Source organism: Petaurus breviceps, unplaced genomic scaffold (assembly GCF_028583685.1).
Source record: "Petaurus breviceps papuanus isolate PSGF00001 unplaced genomic scaffold, PetGlider_PUasm1.0 185, whole genome shotgun sequence".
Taxonomy (NCBI): domain Eukaryota; kingdom Metazoa; phylum Chordata; class Mammalia; order Diprotodontia; family Petauridae; genus Petaurus; species Petaurus breviceps.
This window is the reverse complement of record NW_027185797.1, coordinates 15150522-15168621: the sequence shown is the minus strand read 5'-3', so window position 1 is coordinate 15168621 and position 18100 is coordinate 15150522. Positions and strand designations below refer to the sequence as shown.

At 39.1% G+C, this 18100-nt stretch overlaps 1 protein-coding gene across 1 annotated transcript in view; it reads right to left on the bottom strand.

Annotated features, from left to right (window-relative positions):
* Positions 1–18100, bottom strand: part of LOC138161686 (ubiquitin-conjugating enzyme E2 E2) — a 409692-nt gene that overhangs the window by 376092 nt on the left and 15500 nt on the right. Inside the window, exon 3 of the mRNA XM_069088487.1 lies at positions 14153–14203. Within this exon, the coding sequence (XP_068944588.1) occupies positions 14153–14203 (51 nt within the window). The remainder of the gene's footprint in view (positions 1–14152; positions 14204–18100) is intronic.

The following is an 18100-nucleotide window of genomic DNA, read 5'->3' as shown; positions in this document are numbered from 1 at the left end:
CATATTCATCTATCAGAGATTTCTAATGCTTTCCTTGTTAACGCCTTTTTCCTCCATAAAAGAATAACTTAACAAGGTTATTTGCATGTGTGCTCAAACATATGCAGATATGCAGAGTAGACTAAGAAAAATGGTCCCAATATCATTAAGATTAAGAAAATTCCAATAGGGATCACATTAAGAGAATGCCATCAGCCTGAACCAATAGTCTGTAGATGCCTAATACATATTTCTGGTAATCTGAGTGCTAAGCTTCTTTCAAGCGAGTCTACTAGACATATCTAAAATGCACAATGCTTTTTCAGAACTACAAAAATAAGACAGCAGGGCTTTAAATAGGCCATGAAATTGCAATGATCACGTAACTTTTAAATAACCCTGGCAATTTCATGTCTTCTCAGTAGGGAAAAAAAGTCGGGCTAATCAGGAGACAACTCCTCTGCCCCAGATCCGGTCTTCACCTCCCTCTGCCTCTAATATACACCAGCTATTCTACTGAAGCTAGTCAAGACTGGGGAGATGCTGCAAGAGAAGACAAGCACAGGAACAGAGGAAGAAGGAAGCCTTGAAGTCAGGAAAGCTCACTCTGTGTGCAGTTCAAAAGAAGGAATAAGGGGAGAGGAGAAAGGATGGCAGCCGCAGCTCTCCGAGTCTGATCCCACCAACTAGACCTCTGTGAAAAAACAGAAGGCTATCATATTGGGAGGGAAGAAAGGGCGACACAGAGGACAATCATGTTGGCTTTGGAACAGGAATAAAAAGTGAAAAACTATTGGTCAAACGTCAATTATAAGGAAATTTTCTTTTGAAAAAAGATAACTCCACTTCCTTTTCAAAAGGCATCCATGCTCATTTTTAGATTTGTACTTTTTAGGCTAGAAGAGTCCTTAGAGATATTTATGAGATTCAACATTCTTAAAGAAAGTAGAAAAATGTGTAAACTTTGACCCAACAATACCATTACCAGTCCTATACCTCAAAGAGATCAAAGAAAGGGGAAAAAGTCTTACGTATATAAAAATATTTATAGATTTTTTAAGTGAAAAAGATTTGGAAATTAAGAAAGTGCACATCAACTGGGAAATGACTAAATAAATTATGGTATATAAAAGTAATCAAATATTATTGTGCTATAAGGAATAATGAAGGGAACAGTTTCAAAAAAGCTAGGAAGAATTGTATGAAGTGATGGAAGGTGATATGAGCAGAATCAGGTGAACAATTTATTAGTAACAACAATGAAAAATAAACAGTTTTGAAAGACTTAAGGACTCTTATCAACATAATGATCAGCCATGATTTCAGACAACCAGTGATGAAGGTTCCCTACCACCTGACAGATGGAATGGACTCAAGGTGCAGAATGAGATACAGATTTTTGGACATGGCCAATACAGGAATTTGTTTTGTTTGTAAGAAGAGTTTTGTTTTTCTATTTTCCCCCAGTGAAGCAGAGCAGTAGGAATTAGAAAAAAAAAAATGTAATAACTGAAAAAAAATTTTAATTTGAAAAAGGCAAGGAAACGTAGAATACATTTAAGAATGTTTTCCACTAAACTAAAAACAGTTAAAATAAGAAAGCCTGGATCCTTGAAGGGCATCATTCTTCAAATGTGTCAAATAAACAAATGGCACTGTATAACCATAACATTTAAGACTGTTTATTCTGTCCAAATGTCATTAGCACTGTCTATTGACAAGAGAAACACCATAAAGTACTCATTTTTCAGAATACCTACTATGTGAAACCAGCAAATTTCTGAACAAAAAGGCAACTGTGAGATGGCACATTTACTACCCATCTCCTCCTCCAGTTGAAAAGGGGGCAGGGTGTGGATATTCAAACCTTGTTCCCCAGGTCCTTTAACTCACTTTTTCCCAAGTTCCCACTTCTACTTAATTCAATTCAGTGAATATATATTAAGCACCTACTGTGTGCTAAGCATTCAGGGCAAAAGATGAAAATGAAATTAGATTCTGCTTTTAAGTAGTTTCGATTTTATATAATAGGGACAGGAGAATGGGGTCAGGGAGTAGATTCAACAAGGACACAGGAAACTTATACATGGTGATTTGAGGAGCTGGTGAACTCTAATAACCTAGGGAGGGGGCAAGGGAATTAGGGAAGGGCTCCATAGAGGAATTCTGAGATGCTTCATAAATCTCTCACACAAAATAATAGTAGTGATAATTCATGTTTTTCTGGAGCTTTAAGGTTTTGAGGATTGTGGAAGTACCATCACTGCCATCTTTCACAGATGAGGAAACTGAGGGGCAGGGTGAAATGGGGTACTCATGAGCACAAGGTTAGGGGGCCTTAGAGCTGGTGTCTCTGAGACTAAGGGCTCTTCTCTCTCTGCCCATCTGTCTCCATTCAGAAGAGACTGCTTAGTGGAACAGGCACTGTTAAGGTAAGGAGGCAGGCACTGGGGCCAGGATCAGGTGGCCCACCCTCAGTTTGAGGCAGTACCAGCACAAGAGATGACTGACATAATCACTCCAGTAGAATGTACAATATCTTAAACATAAGTCTTATCTAAGGAGGTGAGATCATAATTCTGCAGTAATATGCCATCTGCTTTCCATGTTTTTTTTTTTTATCAAGGGCAATGAATGTTTCTGTAATGCAATCGATCATTTGAGCTATATTAATTTTGAATTCTCCTGTCCTTTCCATTTCTCAGCACACAGGATGTTTGTAGATGAAAAAAAAAAATTACACATCCATGAAATGGAATGAGACCAAAGCAGAAAATATATGTCTTCCATAGACAAACCAGTTTTGTTTTCCTTATTAATATTTCCTAGAGAATATAAAATAAGAGTTTTTCTGGGGACTCAGAATCAGAAAAGACCTGAGGTGGCATCTCACTTCTTGTATGTATGTTCATAGGAGCAGGGTTATCAAGGAAGGAATCATAGGTGCATAGATTTAGAGAAGTCAAACAACTTGCCCAAGGGCAAACTAAAAGTAGGGCAAGTTTCAAATGTCCATTTTAAACAAATATTCAAAAAGTATTCACCAATCACCAAATACCAATTACCCACCAGAGCCTCAATTTTCTAATCTGTAAAATGGGAATTATAAGTATAGTACCAACCCCCAGGCTGGTCTGTGGCTAATTAAAGTAGTTGTAGCAGTAGTAGCAACATCAGCAGTGGTAGTGGTAGTGGTAGTAGTAGTAGTGGTGGTGGTAGTAGTAGCAGCAGCAGTAATAGTAGTAGCAGCAGCAGGAGTGGGAGTAGCAGCAGCAACAGTAGTAATAAAAGTATGAGATAAACAGGACCTCATTTGATCTTCACAACAACCTGACACAGAGGTTAAATGACTTGCCCAAGGACACGCAACTGGAGTGAGGTCAAATCTAAACTCCAGTCTTCAGATTCCAGGTCCAGGGCTCTACTGACTTGGTTACCAAACTGGACCATATGACAACGTATGCAAGATAGTTTGCAATATTTAGAGCACTAGATGAGCATCAGCCATTCCCTGAAAAATACACTAACCCTATAAACTCACACCACTTCCTTTAATGATAAACAAATGCCAAGCATAGGGGAAATCTACTGTCTTGATATTTCATAAAAGCAAACTAACCATATATAAAAACTTATATGTTTAGTCATACTCTGCCAGATGATTCATACTCTGCCAGATTCAGAGGGTCTTCGTTGCCCAACAAACGTCATTTCTCTCATTTAAATGTATGATTGGAAGTATCACTGTGCAGGCCCAAGTCACTGTCTCCAGAAGCCAGATATCCCAGTTTTCATCCCCCCTCCCACTACTCATAATGAGGAGATCAAAGGTGAAATAAAAAAGAATCTCCCTGAGACTGAGATTTCTGTAAGGTTAAGTGTTGGTTAATAGGAAGCAACCCCAGAAAAACAAGTGGATTATGTCTTCACCTGCCCTAACCTACCATATCCTCAACTCTTGGCACAGTGGCAGGTTGGCAAAAGCCATACTTAATATAACTTTGTTGGTTGGTTGATCGCTACCCTCTACCTTATCCTACAAGTACAATCATTAACAACCTCCTCCGCCTTCATCCAAAAGCTTTTAAGGAAAAAAGATGTGTTACTGATGTGGCCTGGAGGGAAAAAAAAATTCAAATGCTGTCTCATATCCCCTTCCTAGAAAAAGGGACCAGTAGGCATAAGATTGAAACATCTTTTTGGGGCTCCCTGCTCCCCACCTCTATATGATCCATTATTATCAATCTTTCTAATCTGTCTGAGAGTCTGGATCTTGATTCTCTGCCTTCTTCAAGATTTTAAGCTTTTATTAAACACCTCCCATTCACCTCATGGTGTACAAAGACAAAAGTCGAACAGTCCCTTCCCTCAAGGAACTGAACAGTTTTCTCTTTTCATTTAATGTAAGAGTCTATGAAAAAAGATGATAGGAGGAGGGGGAAATACAGTAGTTTAAGTAAGTTTATCTAAAATCCCATAAACCAGAAAGGTTTGTTCCTATGAACTAAAATATATGATTAAGCAGATTGTGTGTAATTTTTTTCACCACATCTAATAACTTATTTTATTGCATATCACACAACTATCATAGTCTCAGCAAGTACAAATTACTCAAGTTCAATAAATTTCATTTCAGTAGCATCTGGATCTCTGATTCAGTAATTTATTCCCCTTGGTTTTTAAGCTAAAGTTGAGAACTTCTCAGGAAATGGGAACATAGACATTTTACTTTACTCAGGAGATTATCAGATTCCAAATGTGAATTACTAAGGATCAACACCCCCCAAAAAATCCATTTTACCGTAAGTTTGTCTATATCTCCTGAGGTTGGATTAAGTTAAGCGCAAAGACCATCTCCATTAATGAGGTGGGTGACTCTGGGCAAATCACTTCAACTCCCTGGGCCTCAGTTTGCTCACCTGTAAAATGAGGGGGTTGGACTAGGTCCACTTCTCATGTTGGATGATTTTCTCTCAGAGCAGTGGACCTCAGGATTCCTTAAGTGTTCCTAAGAAAGTTTTAGAGGCTCTTATTCATTCTTCCCTAAGCAGAATCACGTAAACCTTTTCCCCTCAAAACACCATTTAATTAACAAAGAGGTTTTCAACTGAGTACAGGCAATGAACATCATTCTCAGTAGTTAAGTTGCACAAAGTCACTGTGAACACTGGATTAGCCCAAACTGAAAACCATCGCTCCTAAGGGAAATACCGGGTTAGGTTTTTGGTCACAAAACTAACTTTAGCACCTTCTGGAGAGGTCTTATGTACAGAACAGTGAATTTCCTCTTCCTTTTTCTGGATGTACCAAATGGTTGATTCATTAACCTTGAACTCCCAGCCAAGAGCACAGTAACTCATGCCTGAAGGAAGCTTATCTAACACAGCACTTTTTCTGTAAGGCACGTCACGGCCTTCTCATACTTAGGAACATTAGACCAACACTACAGAACCATGGCAGGGGGTCATTTTAAACAGTGAAATTACCAACAAAAAGCCCTGAAATGCAAAAGAAGTGTCACTAAATAGCCCAAAAAAAGTATACTTGTGTAACACAGGACAACTGAAACAAGAAGGCAGAGCGTTGCCTTGTCTGACCTCAGCTGGGAATGTACATCTCAGACGACTCACATTTTTTGCCCATCTGCTCCTGTTTACAAACGACCACGAAAACAACTCGAGTGCTGATTTTGGGATTTCGAATAAATTTTAGCAAGTAGGTGAATTTGCAAACACAGGATCCAGGAATGATGAGGACTGACTGACTGTATGAGAGTACAAAGCTGACTCAGACAAAAGTAAGCTGAAGTAGGAGATATACAACCTAGGCCATTCTTTCTGAAGAGGAGAGAAGGGAGAAAGGATGGAGAGCGAGGTGGGAGAAGGAATAAAAGGAGGGAATGAGGGGGTGAGAAGGAAGAAAGGAGAGAGGGAGAGAGAAGGAAGACAGGAGAGAGGGAAAGAGAGAAGAAAGCAAAAAAGGATGGGGAAGAAGGGAGAAGATGAGGGAATGAGATAGAAGGAGAAAAAAGAGAGGAAAGAGAGAGGGAGAAGGAAGAAGAGAGAGAGGGGGAGAAAAAGAGAGATAAAAGAGAGAGAGGATGGGGAAAGGGGAGAAAGGAAAGAGGAAGGAGGGAGAGAGACAGTTTGGTGAGTTTAGTCGCTAGAAGTCTGGCCCCTCAGGTGATGAATATTCTTGACCACAACCATTTGTGAAACCTTGTGGGAAGGCCACAGTGGGTACAGACAGAATGCTTACATCATTAAAATCAGGACCTCAGAATCAATTGATCAGTAAGCCAAGGCCTTGAGGGAAGTGAAACCCATATGCAGTCAGGACAACAGAGAAGTTCTTGGGGTGTTTTAAGAACAGGTTCCTGTCTTCTTAAAAGATAAAACAGTTGAATGAATTTAAAGATTACACATGAGAAAGTAATTTGACACTTTCTATCCAAAGTACTTGGGGTAATAAATCTGAAATAATAACCAGTTATAAAACTGGGCCAGCTAACATAAGTGATAAAATATTCTGTTGATGCTATTATAAAATATAATCCCAGCATGATCATTTAATTTATGTTTTTCAGACACATTCTCTGCTCTACTCTTAAAGTAGCAGAGGAAAAATGAAGGGATAAAATGCCAGGACCCCAAGAGTAACAGGCACTAAATCCCTTTTATCACTTAGCATTCTTTTATTATAAAATAAATATTTTCAAATCTAGGGCGAAAAGCAGATCTTGTAAAAACCCATCCGTTATATATAGAAATAAGAAAGTAAAGAATGATTCTAAGATTTTATGTCAAAACTAACCAACTCTTCTAAGTGTGCCTTTTTTTTTTCAGAGAAAAGTTGACAGTGATGAACAATAAATGTATGAGTGCTTTAGTCAGTGGGAATAACGTTCAGCTCTCTCCGAGGTGCAGTCCCAGCAGTTGTATCCATAAGCTCAATACCCATCAGTCTATCCAGGTGAAAAAGAGAGACCAATATAAAAGCCAGAAAGAGCCTCCCTACCCCCAACTCTACCAAAGGGCAACAAAAACCCCACAATTCCTTTAGTGAAATTAAAGTGAACATTAAGGGAGAATATGTAAACAGGAAAACAAATTTATGCCCTTGAAACTTTTAATATCTGAGAGAACATAATTCAAGACATTAGGTCTTATCTCTTCCGCCCTCAGATAACTACCACCCGCTGTCTGTCTGTCTGTCTATCTATCTGTCTGTCTGCCTATCTCTATCTATCCATCCATCTATCTATCTATCTGTCTGTCTGTCTGTCTGTCTGTCTGTCTGTCTGTCTATCTATCTATCTATCTATCTATCTATCTATCTATCTATCTATCTATCAATCGACCGACCTCCCTCCCTCCCTCCCTATACTGTGGAGTCACTTAACCTGCAGGTATTATTCCAAGCATTTTTCCTGCTGTTACATCCGAATGAAAAGAGATGAATATTTGGCATCAAATGGTTGATTTGACTGACAAATTAAATATAATACAAATCTTCACTGGTCTTAACACACACATATGATAGGCCATTCGTGAACATCTATTTCTTACTCTGGAAGAGGATCATGATAAAAGGTTCTCTCCTAGAGATATGGTACAGTTTTCCTCCCCATTAGGGAGTCCCCATCTCCCTCTCACTCCACCTACAGATGTCATTCAAGTGTATGGGAAAGAGCCCAGGGAAAGCTTTAGACACAAGACTAGGCCTCTTCTCATTGGCCCAGCTCCAAAGAGGAGCTGGTGGGTGTTGAAGCATTGTGTTCTCCACGTAAAGCTTTTGAAAGCTTCTTCCTTGGATGACTGGCTGTCATCAGAGAAGAGCCCACTTCTCCATTAGGGCTTCAGAAGACACACTGAAAGTATTTCATGCATTTCCAGGGCCATTTCAAAGGTCCTGTTACATAACCCTTTGTCTTGATGGTGGCTACAAAACCACGAAGCCCTGCAGCTGGAGTGAAAAATCTAAAGGAGCCAAGAAAAAAATATTTCTCAATTACCCTGTTGTTACTGAAGAAGAAAGAGATGGGAGTAATTCAAAACCTCGAATTTTTAATATTGAGATTAAGAACTGTACATAAAGAGAGATTAGCTGGCAGTACTGTCCAGCTTCTCATAACTTTTCATCCTCTGGCAATCAATGGAAATAAAGGCAGTACTCAATGATCCACACTCCACTAATAATAGATAGGAAGGATGGATAGATGGATAGAGAGAGAGAGAGATAGGTGGATGGATAGACAGATACTTTAAGGTTTACAAAGTACTTTAAAAATATCATCTCACTTTATCCTCACAACAACCCTCAGAGATAGCTGTTACTATTTTCATTTTACAGATGAGGAAACTGAGGCAGCAACTGAGGAGAAGGGTCACCCTTTTGTGGAAGGTCAGAGGTTAGCTTTTTAAGGTCTTACTTCTCCTAAGTGAAGAACAAACAGGAGAGAGAGGTAGAGGGTGCTTTTCACCATGATGCCAAGGAAGAGGAAAAATTGGGGGGAAAAGCACACAACTAGTACTTAAAAACTTGAGTTCAAATACCATCTCTACCATTTACCCCCTATGTGACATAGGCAAGTCACTTAAGCTCCCTGAGACTCAGGTAGATGGACTTAGGGACCTCTAAGACCCACTGAATCTTTGATTCCATCTTGGGCTCTTGGAACTCATCCTCTAGGCAAGTATAGAACCCAGCAAAGATCACTTTTGGAAATCCTCTCTTAACAAAAGGAGTCCTGGATCAGACTCTAAAACCTGTCCTTTTGAATTCATTCTCTACTTTCAAGAATAAGAATCCTTAAAAAGAGAACTCTTGAATAGGAGTAAATAATAACGGTCCCTGGAAACAGGATGATACATTCTTCCTTCCTCATGCCAAGGATGCAGAGGGATTCTAGGGGAAAAGGTAATGTACCTTGCTAGATGCAGCCAGTCACTGTATGGGTGTTTGGGTTTAATTTTGTTTTTTCTTTGTTTCAATGTAAAGATTATTTCCAGAAATCACTGATATAAAAAAGAAAAGCCTTCAGTAAAGCTTTTTTTTTTTTTAGAGTTCTCAGTCATCCCAATCACAGACAAAACTAATCCCAATTCTGAGTTACAGTCCTATGGTGGTGTTAGAACTCAGCACCCCTTGAAACAAAGGATGACAGACAGTCTGGTTTATTTCTATATTAACTCAGGAGATGTTTTGGCCAACACTGGTCACATTCTTCAATTAGCACAAAAGAAATACACTGTATATGGGGGAAAATATGACAACCAAGGAGAATAAGAAAAAAGAATGTTCTTCTGTTTCTAGAAAATTCTAAGCCTGTGTCAAATTTCATTATGAGCAGAAATAATTATGCTTAGATGTCCTGTAATTCTGTAAACTGAGTCCCTTATCTGGATTGTCAAGAATTTTAGATCACAAGAGCAAACCTCTAATAGTCTAAATAACATTTTAGGTCCACCCAATACAAAAAAGGATAACTAATTTACTATCTACTTCATGGAACCAGAAATCTGAAAAGATGAAATTCTGAAGATATTTTAGTCAAACATTTCCTTCTGTAAGGAAACATTCATTTTGTTGAATGTTAAAAAAGATTCTCCTGATATGTGATTTCATTGGATGTAAAGAATTCCAGGTGTGGAAACTCCTTCCATAGGTGCAGAGAGGGGATTAATACTTACTGTCTAAAAGGGTTGCCTGGGCCCAGAGAGTTTAAGTGGCTAGCCCAGGATTATAGAGTCATTATTTGTCCGAGGCAGGACTTCTGGTCTCCAAGGCCAGCCCTCTGCTTACTAAGCCACAGTGTCTCTCAATTATTAAAATAACCTTTTTCAGACTACTTAAAATTGATCATGAGTAAATCATGAAGATTAACATTTCAACAATAATTTTAAATGGCTGCAATCAGCAAAGTATACACAGGCTCTTCCTCCCAAGCTCAGGGGCACAGGGATAGAGTGAGGAAGACCTGCATTCAAACTCAGACATTAGCTGGGTCATACCAAGCAAGTGACTTGGAACCCATAGGCTTCAGTTTCCTCATCTACAAAGTGGGGAGGCACCTGCCTCCCAGAGGCCTTGTGAGGATTCAAAGAAGTCATATGTGTACAGCACTTTGCAAACCATACCATACTACATAGATAGTCGTGATTATTTTTATTCATTTGAAGCTCCATCGAGTCCCAGGACCCAGAGAAGAAGCACTGCCTGCCTCACTTGATCAGTGGGGACTCCAAGATCATGGTCATCCTCCAAATGCCAGCATCTTCTTGGAAGACATCAAGTGTCACCCAGCACTCCTTCTAAAGCAGCTGCTGAGAGCCTTGGAGTGAGGAGAACACGGTTCCCAGAGCAGCCCTGCTGGGAGCTGGCTGGGGGGCCCCCTCCCAGGACTCTCATTTTTTTACCTCACTCCCAGCCTGGCTGAGGAAAGCACTGTACAAGCCTCTGAGTGCTAGCTAGAGCTATCAGTGAGGGGGATGCCAGCTTCTCAGGGGAGCTCTCCTGAATTCCCTGCCCCCTCCCAAACTCCAAAGTGTTAAAAATGCATTTTCTTCCTTTCCAGATTTCCCTTGAAGCAATGTGGAAGGTGAAGAGAGCAGTAGAACCTGAACCAAAGCTTCACTTGGCCAATGGTATGACCTTGGGTGAGTCACTGCACTCTAAGGCCTCAGGCTCCTCATCTGTAAGATTAGGAGGTTGGACTAGGAGATTCTTAGGGTGTCTGATCCTGGCTTTCCTCAGGATCTCCTTTGTGACTATCACATTCTATGTGGAACTCTATGCTTCATCTTTCCCCTTCTAGAATGTAAGCCCATGGGGGTAGGAGACCATGTCATTTTTTATTTTGACATCCTCAGTGCCTAGTAAATAGCTTGCAGATTGCAAGTCATTTAATACATGCTAATTGAATTAAATTACCAAGAATAAATACATGCAAGGGTAAAATAAGAGGTGGTCTCACCTCCAATCCGACATAGAGCCTAAGTGAGCTATATTCTGGCTGCTTGAGCTGACTAGATGTGGGAGGGCATTCAGTTCACTATTTCTCACTAGCAGCCTTCCCACCCCCCTACAAAGTTCCCTGTTTCCTACTCTGCCCCACCGAGGTACAATCTGACATTCTAAACGGAGAGCTCACACAGGACATGTAAGGGCAGTCTCACAGGTATTTCAGGAAATGGGGGTCTTGTATTTGATTTTGCAGTGAGTGTGGACAGTTTCTTTTGAAACCAGATATGCTTCAAGGTTTATAACTAAGTAGGGAACTCTAAAACCTCTTATTAGGCAGATTCTTTTTTGCATTAGATTTGTTTTTCAAAAACCATCCATTATATTCTCTAAGCCCTAGGTGAAAGTAGCACAAAGCATAATAAATCAAGTTCCTACAGCAGTGCCATACTTAGCCAAACATGGCCAAACTGAAGATGTACTGGAAGCCTTCATTCCAAAGACACTAACCACATTTTCACCAATACAGAGACATGTACATCTACAACAAATGGCAGTCATATATTTGACTCCAAATTATCCAAAGACTACAGTCATCTACTGAATAACTAAGGTGAAAATATATATTCAGCATCAGAGGCACATACGGAGAAATCAAAATTCATCACTTCCATACCAGCCACAAGGACAATAGGGGATCCCGTATTTGCCAGCTGGAGGCACCACATGAATGGCAAATGTCATTGACCTCTCTATGATCCAAACCAGGCAACTATTTTGGGATGACCCCTGAAGAACCAGCCAAACCCAGCGCAGGACAAATAGAGCTTCTTATGGGAACTGGCCAGTTCTCAAAACACTTAATGGATTTCCTTGACAAATCTCTTGAGTAGGCAAGTTAGTGTATGTTTAAACAAACTGTCTGGGTAGCTATTAGATATATACTGTTTCCTTAAAAATAAAATCTTATGTGGATTTTCCTTATTTTATAAAGAAGTTACAGTTAGTTAAACCCCTAAGGGCATTATTGTTCTGGGCAGTGCCCTCAACATAAAGTCAGGAAGACCTAAATCCAGTTTCTGCCTCAGCAGCATACTAGCTGTGTCCCTGGGCAAATCACTGAGCCTCCCTTTCCCTATCTGTAAAATGGGGATAATAAGTAAAAATACCTACCCTCCCAGGGTTGTTGTGTGGGTCAAATGAAGCCAATACTTGTATAAATACTGTGAAAACCTTAAAACGCTACATAAACGTAAGCTATAAATTAAACAGCAATGAAATCATAAACCTCTCACACCAAGCTAAAATCAACTTCAAAAGAGTAATGGCTTCCACGTCCACATTCACTTAGATTTGATGCTGTTTTTAAGTTGCTTTCTGCTTTGAACCCAAGTTTTTCGTTTAATAAGGGGTATTATTTTAGTATAAGTGAATAACTCATGTTTTGTTGCCTTAATATCCCGAGATTTCATACCATTTGTAATATTGATTGCAAAAAGCTCAAATTGCTATTTGTAACTAATTCAAAGCTAAATAAAGTCACCTACCATCTTTAAAAAAATGTCCAGCCCTGATGTCAATGGGGGATAATCAGGTCAAGGGTAGTCAGTATGCCTGAACCCCATTTCCTAATTATTCAGTTGAAGAAACTGCTCCAACACACTTGTTCAATTTTGCTAAGAGAATTTCTGATGTACAATAAATGTTCCTCATGATCTTTGGCATGAAAGATCCAGCAAAGAATGGCAAGTATACAGTTGACAAATTTCCCATTTCAATTGTTAAAAGGAAGTTTTTATAAAGCCTTTTGATGATCAGTTGAGATATGATTTTTAAAAAGTATATGCCTTGCTGTCAGAGCGAAAGGATTCGGAAAGATAAAACAAATAAAAACTCTTGTAAGAACTATGGGCTTCAGATTTGGTTCAAACTATTTCAGTTATGAATTTTTCCCCAACAGGCTGTGTTTTATACTTATCAATCTCCTAATCGTCATCATTCATCAGAGCCTAAAGTAAAGCTCTTTGTAACAGCCTTGATGAGAATCAGCTGTAAGTGTAATAGAAAGGAATAGATAGATATTAAACCATCTTATCTGGTAAAGAAGCATTTGCCCTAATTGGCTGAAATACTTTTTGCACACATTTTGCAAGGCCTCTGCTACAGACAGCGCTTTCCTCTCTAAGTACCTGCATTACTCCCAAAAGATCTTCCACCAAGGCCTCATCAGAACCATTTCCTTACGGACAGGCTTTTGACAACTGACCAAACTGCAAAGATAGCTATCTGTGAACATATCTCTTTTATTAATAGTTGCTGACTTTGCTTTTGCAGTGATTCATTGAGAATATGGAAAGTGATATAAAGTCATACCAAAGAATCAGCTCCAATGGCATGCCATTTCAGAGACTTCCTTTTATTTAGTCTGACCTTTCCTCATGAAAGGCATCAAGGGACCATCTTAAACCATCAGAGCTCAATGCTGGCATAGTTCCTACACTGACCTTATATCAAAATAGAAATAAATGTCCTGAAATAGACATCTTCAAAACACCAAGCCAGAGCCAAGACAGAAGGTTTTGCCTCCCCCCTCTCCCTTTGCCCCATTTCTCTGTGGACCTCGATGTCATTCATCACTTCAGAGCCAGCATATTTTAGCCCTTATAAGTAAATGTTTACGTAAAAATCAAGTGAATGTTGTCATAGATCATTTTAAATCAAACCTCTATCATCTCCTAAAACCATTTATATGAAGTCAGAACCAATAGCCAGAAAACAAATTATGCAAGGTAAAACACCAAAAAGTCTTTCCATATTTCCCTGTTCAACACTGAATTTCCCAATTAATTAATGATCAAACATAAAATATTTAGCCACTGTTACCACATCAATATTCTTTCATCATAGCAAAGAAATTGCTTAGAGCTTATCACTCTCATGAGTAAAAGGTGATTCAAACTGTCACCTTGCAATTCTATTATCTTATCCTTATTACCTCGCCCTATTTTTAGCAACAACTATCAACCAACCATCCTTGCAGAATATTCCATCTCTGCACAGAAAACAATGGTTCCTCCAGCGTTTTTGCATCAAAATGATGTTGTCTGGTTAATTAGGTTGAGACAGAAAACAACAGACTCTGAACTCCTGCTCACTTCAAATACATCCACAGCACAAGCGCCAAAATTAATAAAAAGCCACTTCAACTTACCTACAGTTTGGAGGAGGATCCAATGTAATTTCTGCAAGTTCTTTCTGAATTCTTTAAAAAACAACAAAGAAATTGGTATTAAGGCAAGAACTTCTCTTCATTAAGATCTATCAAATTAAAGAAAATTTTCATATATACTAACAGTTTTAAGCTTTAGTCTTCTGTAATTAAAGTCAGTCCCCTTCTCTCCTCCCCATCCCCTTATCTTTGGTCTTCAGGGTACTTCAATTCAATTACACACCAACCAGGGATACAAGGCACCATGTGAAGAAAGGCTAGGCATACCAGACAGATCCTGCTCTTAGTAGTACATGACTTCTATTTAAGTGGAAATTCCTAAAAAGTAATTTCCCCTTTGTGTATCTTTTGTTATACTTAAATATCAACTTTACAGAAGTCATTCTTTAGCAAACAAAGTCAGTGAAATTGCTGTTATTTATTTACAAGAGGCCTCCAGGTTGGGCCACCAAGCAGTGTAGCTTTGAAAGGAGTCAAGTCATTGACTAGGAGCACACAGCAAATCCAGAAATGGAATAGGCTCAAGTAGACACTGTAAACTGGTTGTTTCCTTTTGCACAATTTGTAAGTCATAGAACATTTAGATTTCCATTTGAATGGTTTCACATGGATGGTGCTGACAAACCTGATCAAAATTAGAACCAAATTCTCTGATTAGACCCACTGACCCCAGGATAGACACACTGGCCCTAAGGGTATCTCTGATTCTTTCCAATATCTGAAAGTGCTGTGAATTATAAATTTCTTCTGAGAAATCCTTGCCAATTCCCATTACTTATGTAGGGGAAAGAATATACAGCATAATGAAATGACTTTGCATGTCTGTATGAAGTTTATCACAATTTCTTTCTATCTCTGTATGTGTGTCTGTCTATCTAATGATGGTTCTACTACTTATATATCATCTATCTACATTTATTTATACAACTATAAAATTGCATCCTATAAAGTGGTTTTTGAAGGAAGTGAAACTGATGCATGTCAGTTTCCTTGCTTATACCTCGCCCTGTTTAAATAACATGCTGACTCATGTGGCAGTTAGATGCTGAGGTTTGGTTTTCCTTTTAATCACTATTTCTCCCCTTGTTACCCAGGATGATTTGGAAATGACTGTATGTACACATGGCAAGCATTACTGTGATGAGGGATATCAAAACAGAATTCTGAAAGTAAAGGAAAAACATGTCAAAAAGCCTAGTCAATGGTTTTATGACCTCTGAAAACAATCTATGATAGAGAGGAACCAAATAAGTATTAAGCCATTTTAAAAAACAGGTTTTTCCATGTAACATGGCAAGACCCATCTCCCCTGAAAAGGTAAAATTCATCCTGTTAATTCTTTTTTAGATACTCTAGTTTGGAATACATGCTTACCAGTGCCTTTCCCCACCCCACTCACCTTGTCCTTTGGCTCAGAAAGAAAAAAAAAACCCACAAAGCATTCAAATCACTCTCTTATATTTAACTTTGAGGAAAGTGCTTTATTCTGGGTCTCAGTTTCTTCATCTGTGAAACGGAATTGGGTGTATATCTCTTCTCTAGGATTTCTTCCACCCATAAACATTACAATTCTGATACTTTGAAATGCAAAAACAAGTCATTGCCTCCATTTGAAGAAGGAAGAGAAAAGGGTGTGTGTCTGTGTCTGTGTTTTTTACTGTTTTTGTTTTTCCTTTTGTAGTTTGGAGAGATTGTCTTGATAGTGAAAAGATCTTTACCCCCTAAAAAATACACCTCCTAAAGGTAGTCATACCTTCCACCCCCCTCCCTCAACGTGTTCATTCAGAATCTTTATTTCACTCCTATTTTTAAATCCTTTTGGGAGGTAAAAGATAAGGTAATGATGGGGCTGTCACTATTTTCACCTCCAAGTAACGTTACTCTATGAAGGCTAAATCCCAAAGATGCCCTAATTGTCAAATCCTTCCATTCTGGCAGCACACGTCCTCTTTCTCATATTGGGGTGGAACACAAGCAGAGAGGAGACTGCAAAGCCTTGGGGATGTTCCCCAGACCAGAATGCCACAGGACACTGGGCTTGATCTATGACAACTGGGCATCCCTAGGGGCCAGGATCAAACCTCAGAACCCAGAGGGTTGTCCTGCCTATTTCAAGACATGGTCAAATTGTACAAGAACACCAGAAAGTGTGCTGGAGAGATTTTCTTATGTTTTACTATAATTAACTCATAAATTCCTGAAGGGATTTTTAACTTTGTTTCCACTATTTATTCTCCCCTCTATGAGTCACCAAGACAAAAAAGTGGGTATAGTTTGGGGAAAACAATGGCTAACAGCCATAAAGCACTGTGTGATATGATAGAAAAAAAAATCACTTGTTCTAAAGTCACAGGAACGAGGTTGGAATCTCTGTTCCGCTAGTTAATACCTAGATGAATATTCTCTTCTATAAACTAGATGATTTCTAAAGTTCCTTTCTGTTCTAAATCAATGATGTAATGTTTGAGGAGGAAGTGGGAGATTTCATTAGCATAGGGAACTCCTGGTATGGAAATCTCTTCTATCAATGAAAGGTCAGTACTTGACCTGTAATTTATAATCTGAGTTAGGATTTTCAATCTTGTTTGTTTCATGTCCCCTTTGGGTAAATTGTTGAAGCCTATGGAATCCTCAGAATAGGTTTTCTTCTTTTCTTTTTTTTCTTAATTCATAGAGACTGGGGAAAAATAAAGATGTGGCTTTTTCCCATCCAAATTCTCAGGCCCCATGAAGCCTATCCACAGATCTGTGTACCCCAGGTTAGGAGTCCCTGTTTTGGAGAGTCAAATGAGGCACCAGCAGTTTAAGTGATTTGCATATGTCAGAGGCAGAGCTTGGATCCAGATGTTCCTGACTCTAAGGTCTGCCTTCTGTCTTCTTTACCATATTTGGATGTAAAGGCCATATAGAATTGTGATCTTTAGGCAGACCTAATATCTCAATGAAAAAGAGATAAAGCAATCTGGCAGCTTTAAACATCTAAGATTCCAAAGCAAATTTCTAAAACCAAGTCATTCTTTCACACCCAAGCAAAACCCACTGAATTCCAGGGAAAACAAACATTAATGTTTGAAAATTTTTAAAAAAGGTTGTTCCTCCAATGCCTAATGAAAAGATTGCTTTGATCCCCATTCTGTCTCTTTTCTCAGACCCTTAGAAGAACCATACTGTATAAGAAACGAGACTTGGAGCCCTAATACTTGGTTTAAATTTGCGATTTTCTACCAGGGCAAGTCCCTTAATCCTTCTCCGGTCTCAGTTTATCTGTAAAATGAGCATAATAATAGACCCTACCTCAGAAGATAGTACTGAGGAGCAGATGGACTAGCCCAGGGAAAACACTCTTAAAATTTCAAAGTCCTGCCATCCCTGGGGGGTCTCATACTGAGACAGATGCCACCTTGTGTGAGTGGCAATTGGTCTCCAGACTCCAAAATGGTGACCAGAGCAATTATCACAAAAGCAGCTCGAAAACCCTATGATTCTACTTGCTCTGAGCTCCAGAAGAAAATTAACCTAGGGCTAATCTTGGCCTCTGAGTCAGAGGGGTTTCCTAGTACTGAGCTAAAATAGTCATTCCAGCTACCATTGTACACATGAGTATTATGTAAACAGATCAGAAAATGGTCAACAATCTGGGTGAAAATTCCTTAATGTTAATCAACTCCAATTCAAATCCTGCCTTTGCCACTACTCCCAAGGTGGCCTAGCACAAATCATGTTTCTTCTCTGGATAACAAAGTTGTACATTTGTGCAGTTGGTCTAGGGGATTTCGAAGGTCCCCAATCCTAGGATCTAGAACCCATTCAAGTTTAAGTTGCTGGAGAGCCCCCTGGAATTTCAAAGGGCATTGCAAACTTACTTTAACACTCACAGACCATGGAAATAATGGCTTGTAACAGAAAATAGACTCATCACAAAGCTCATGA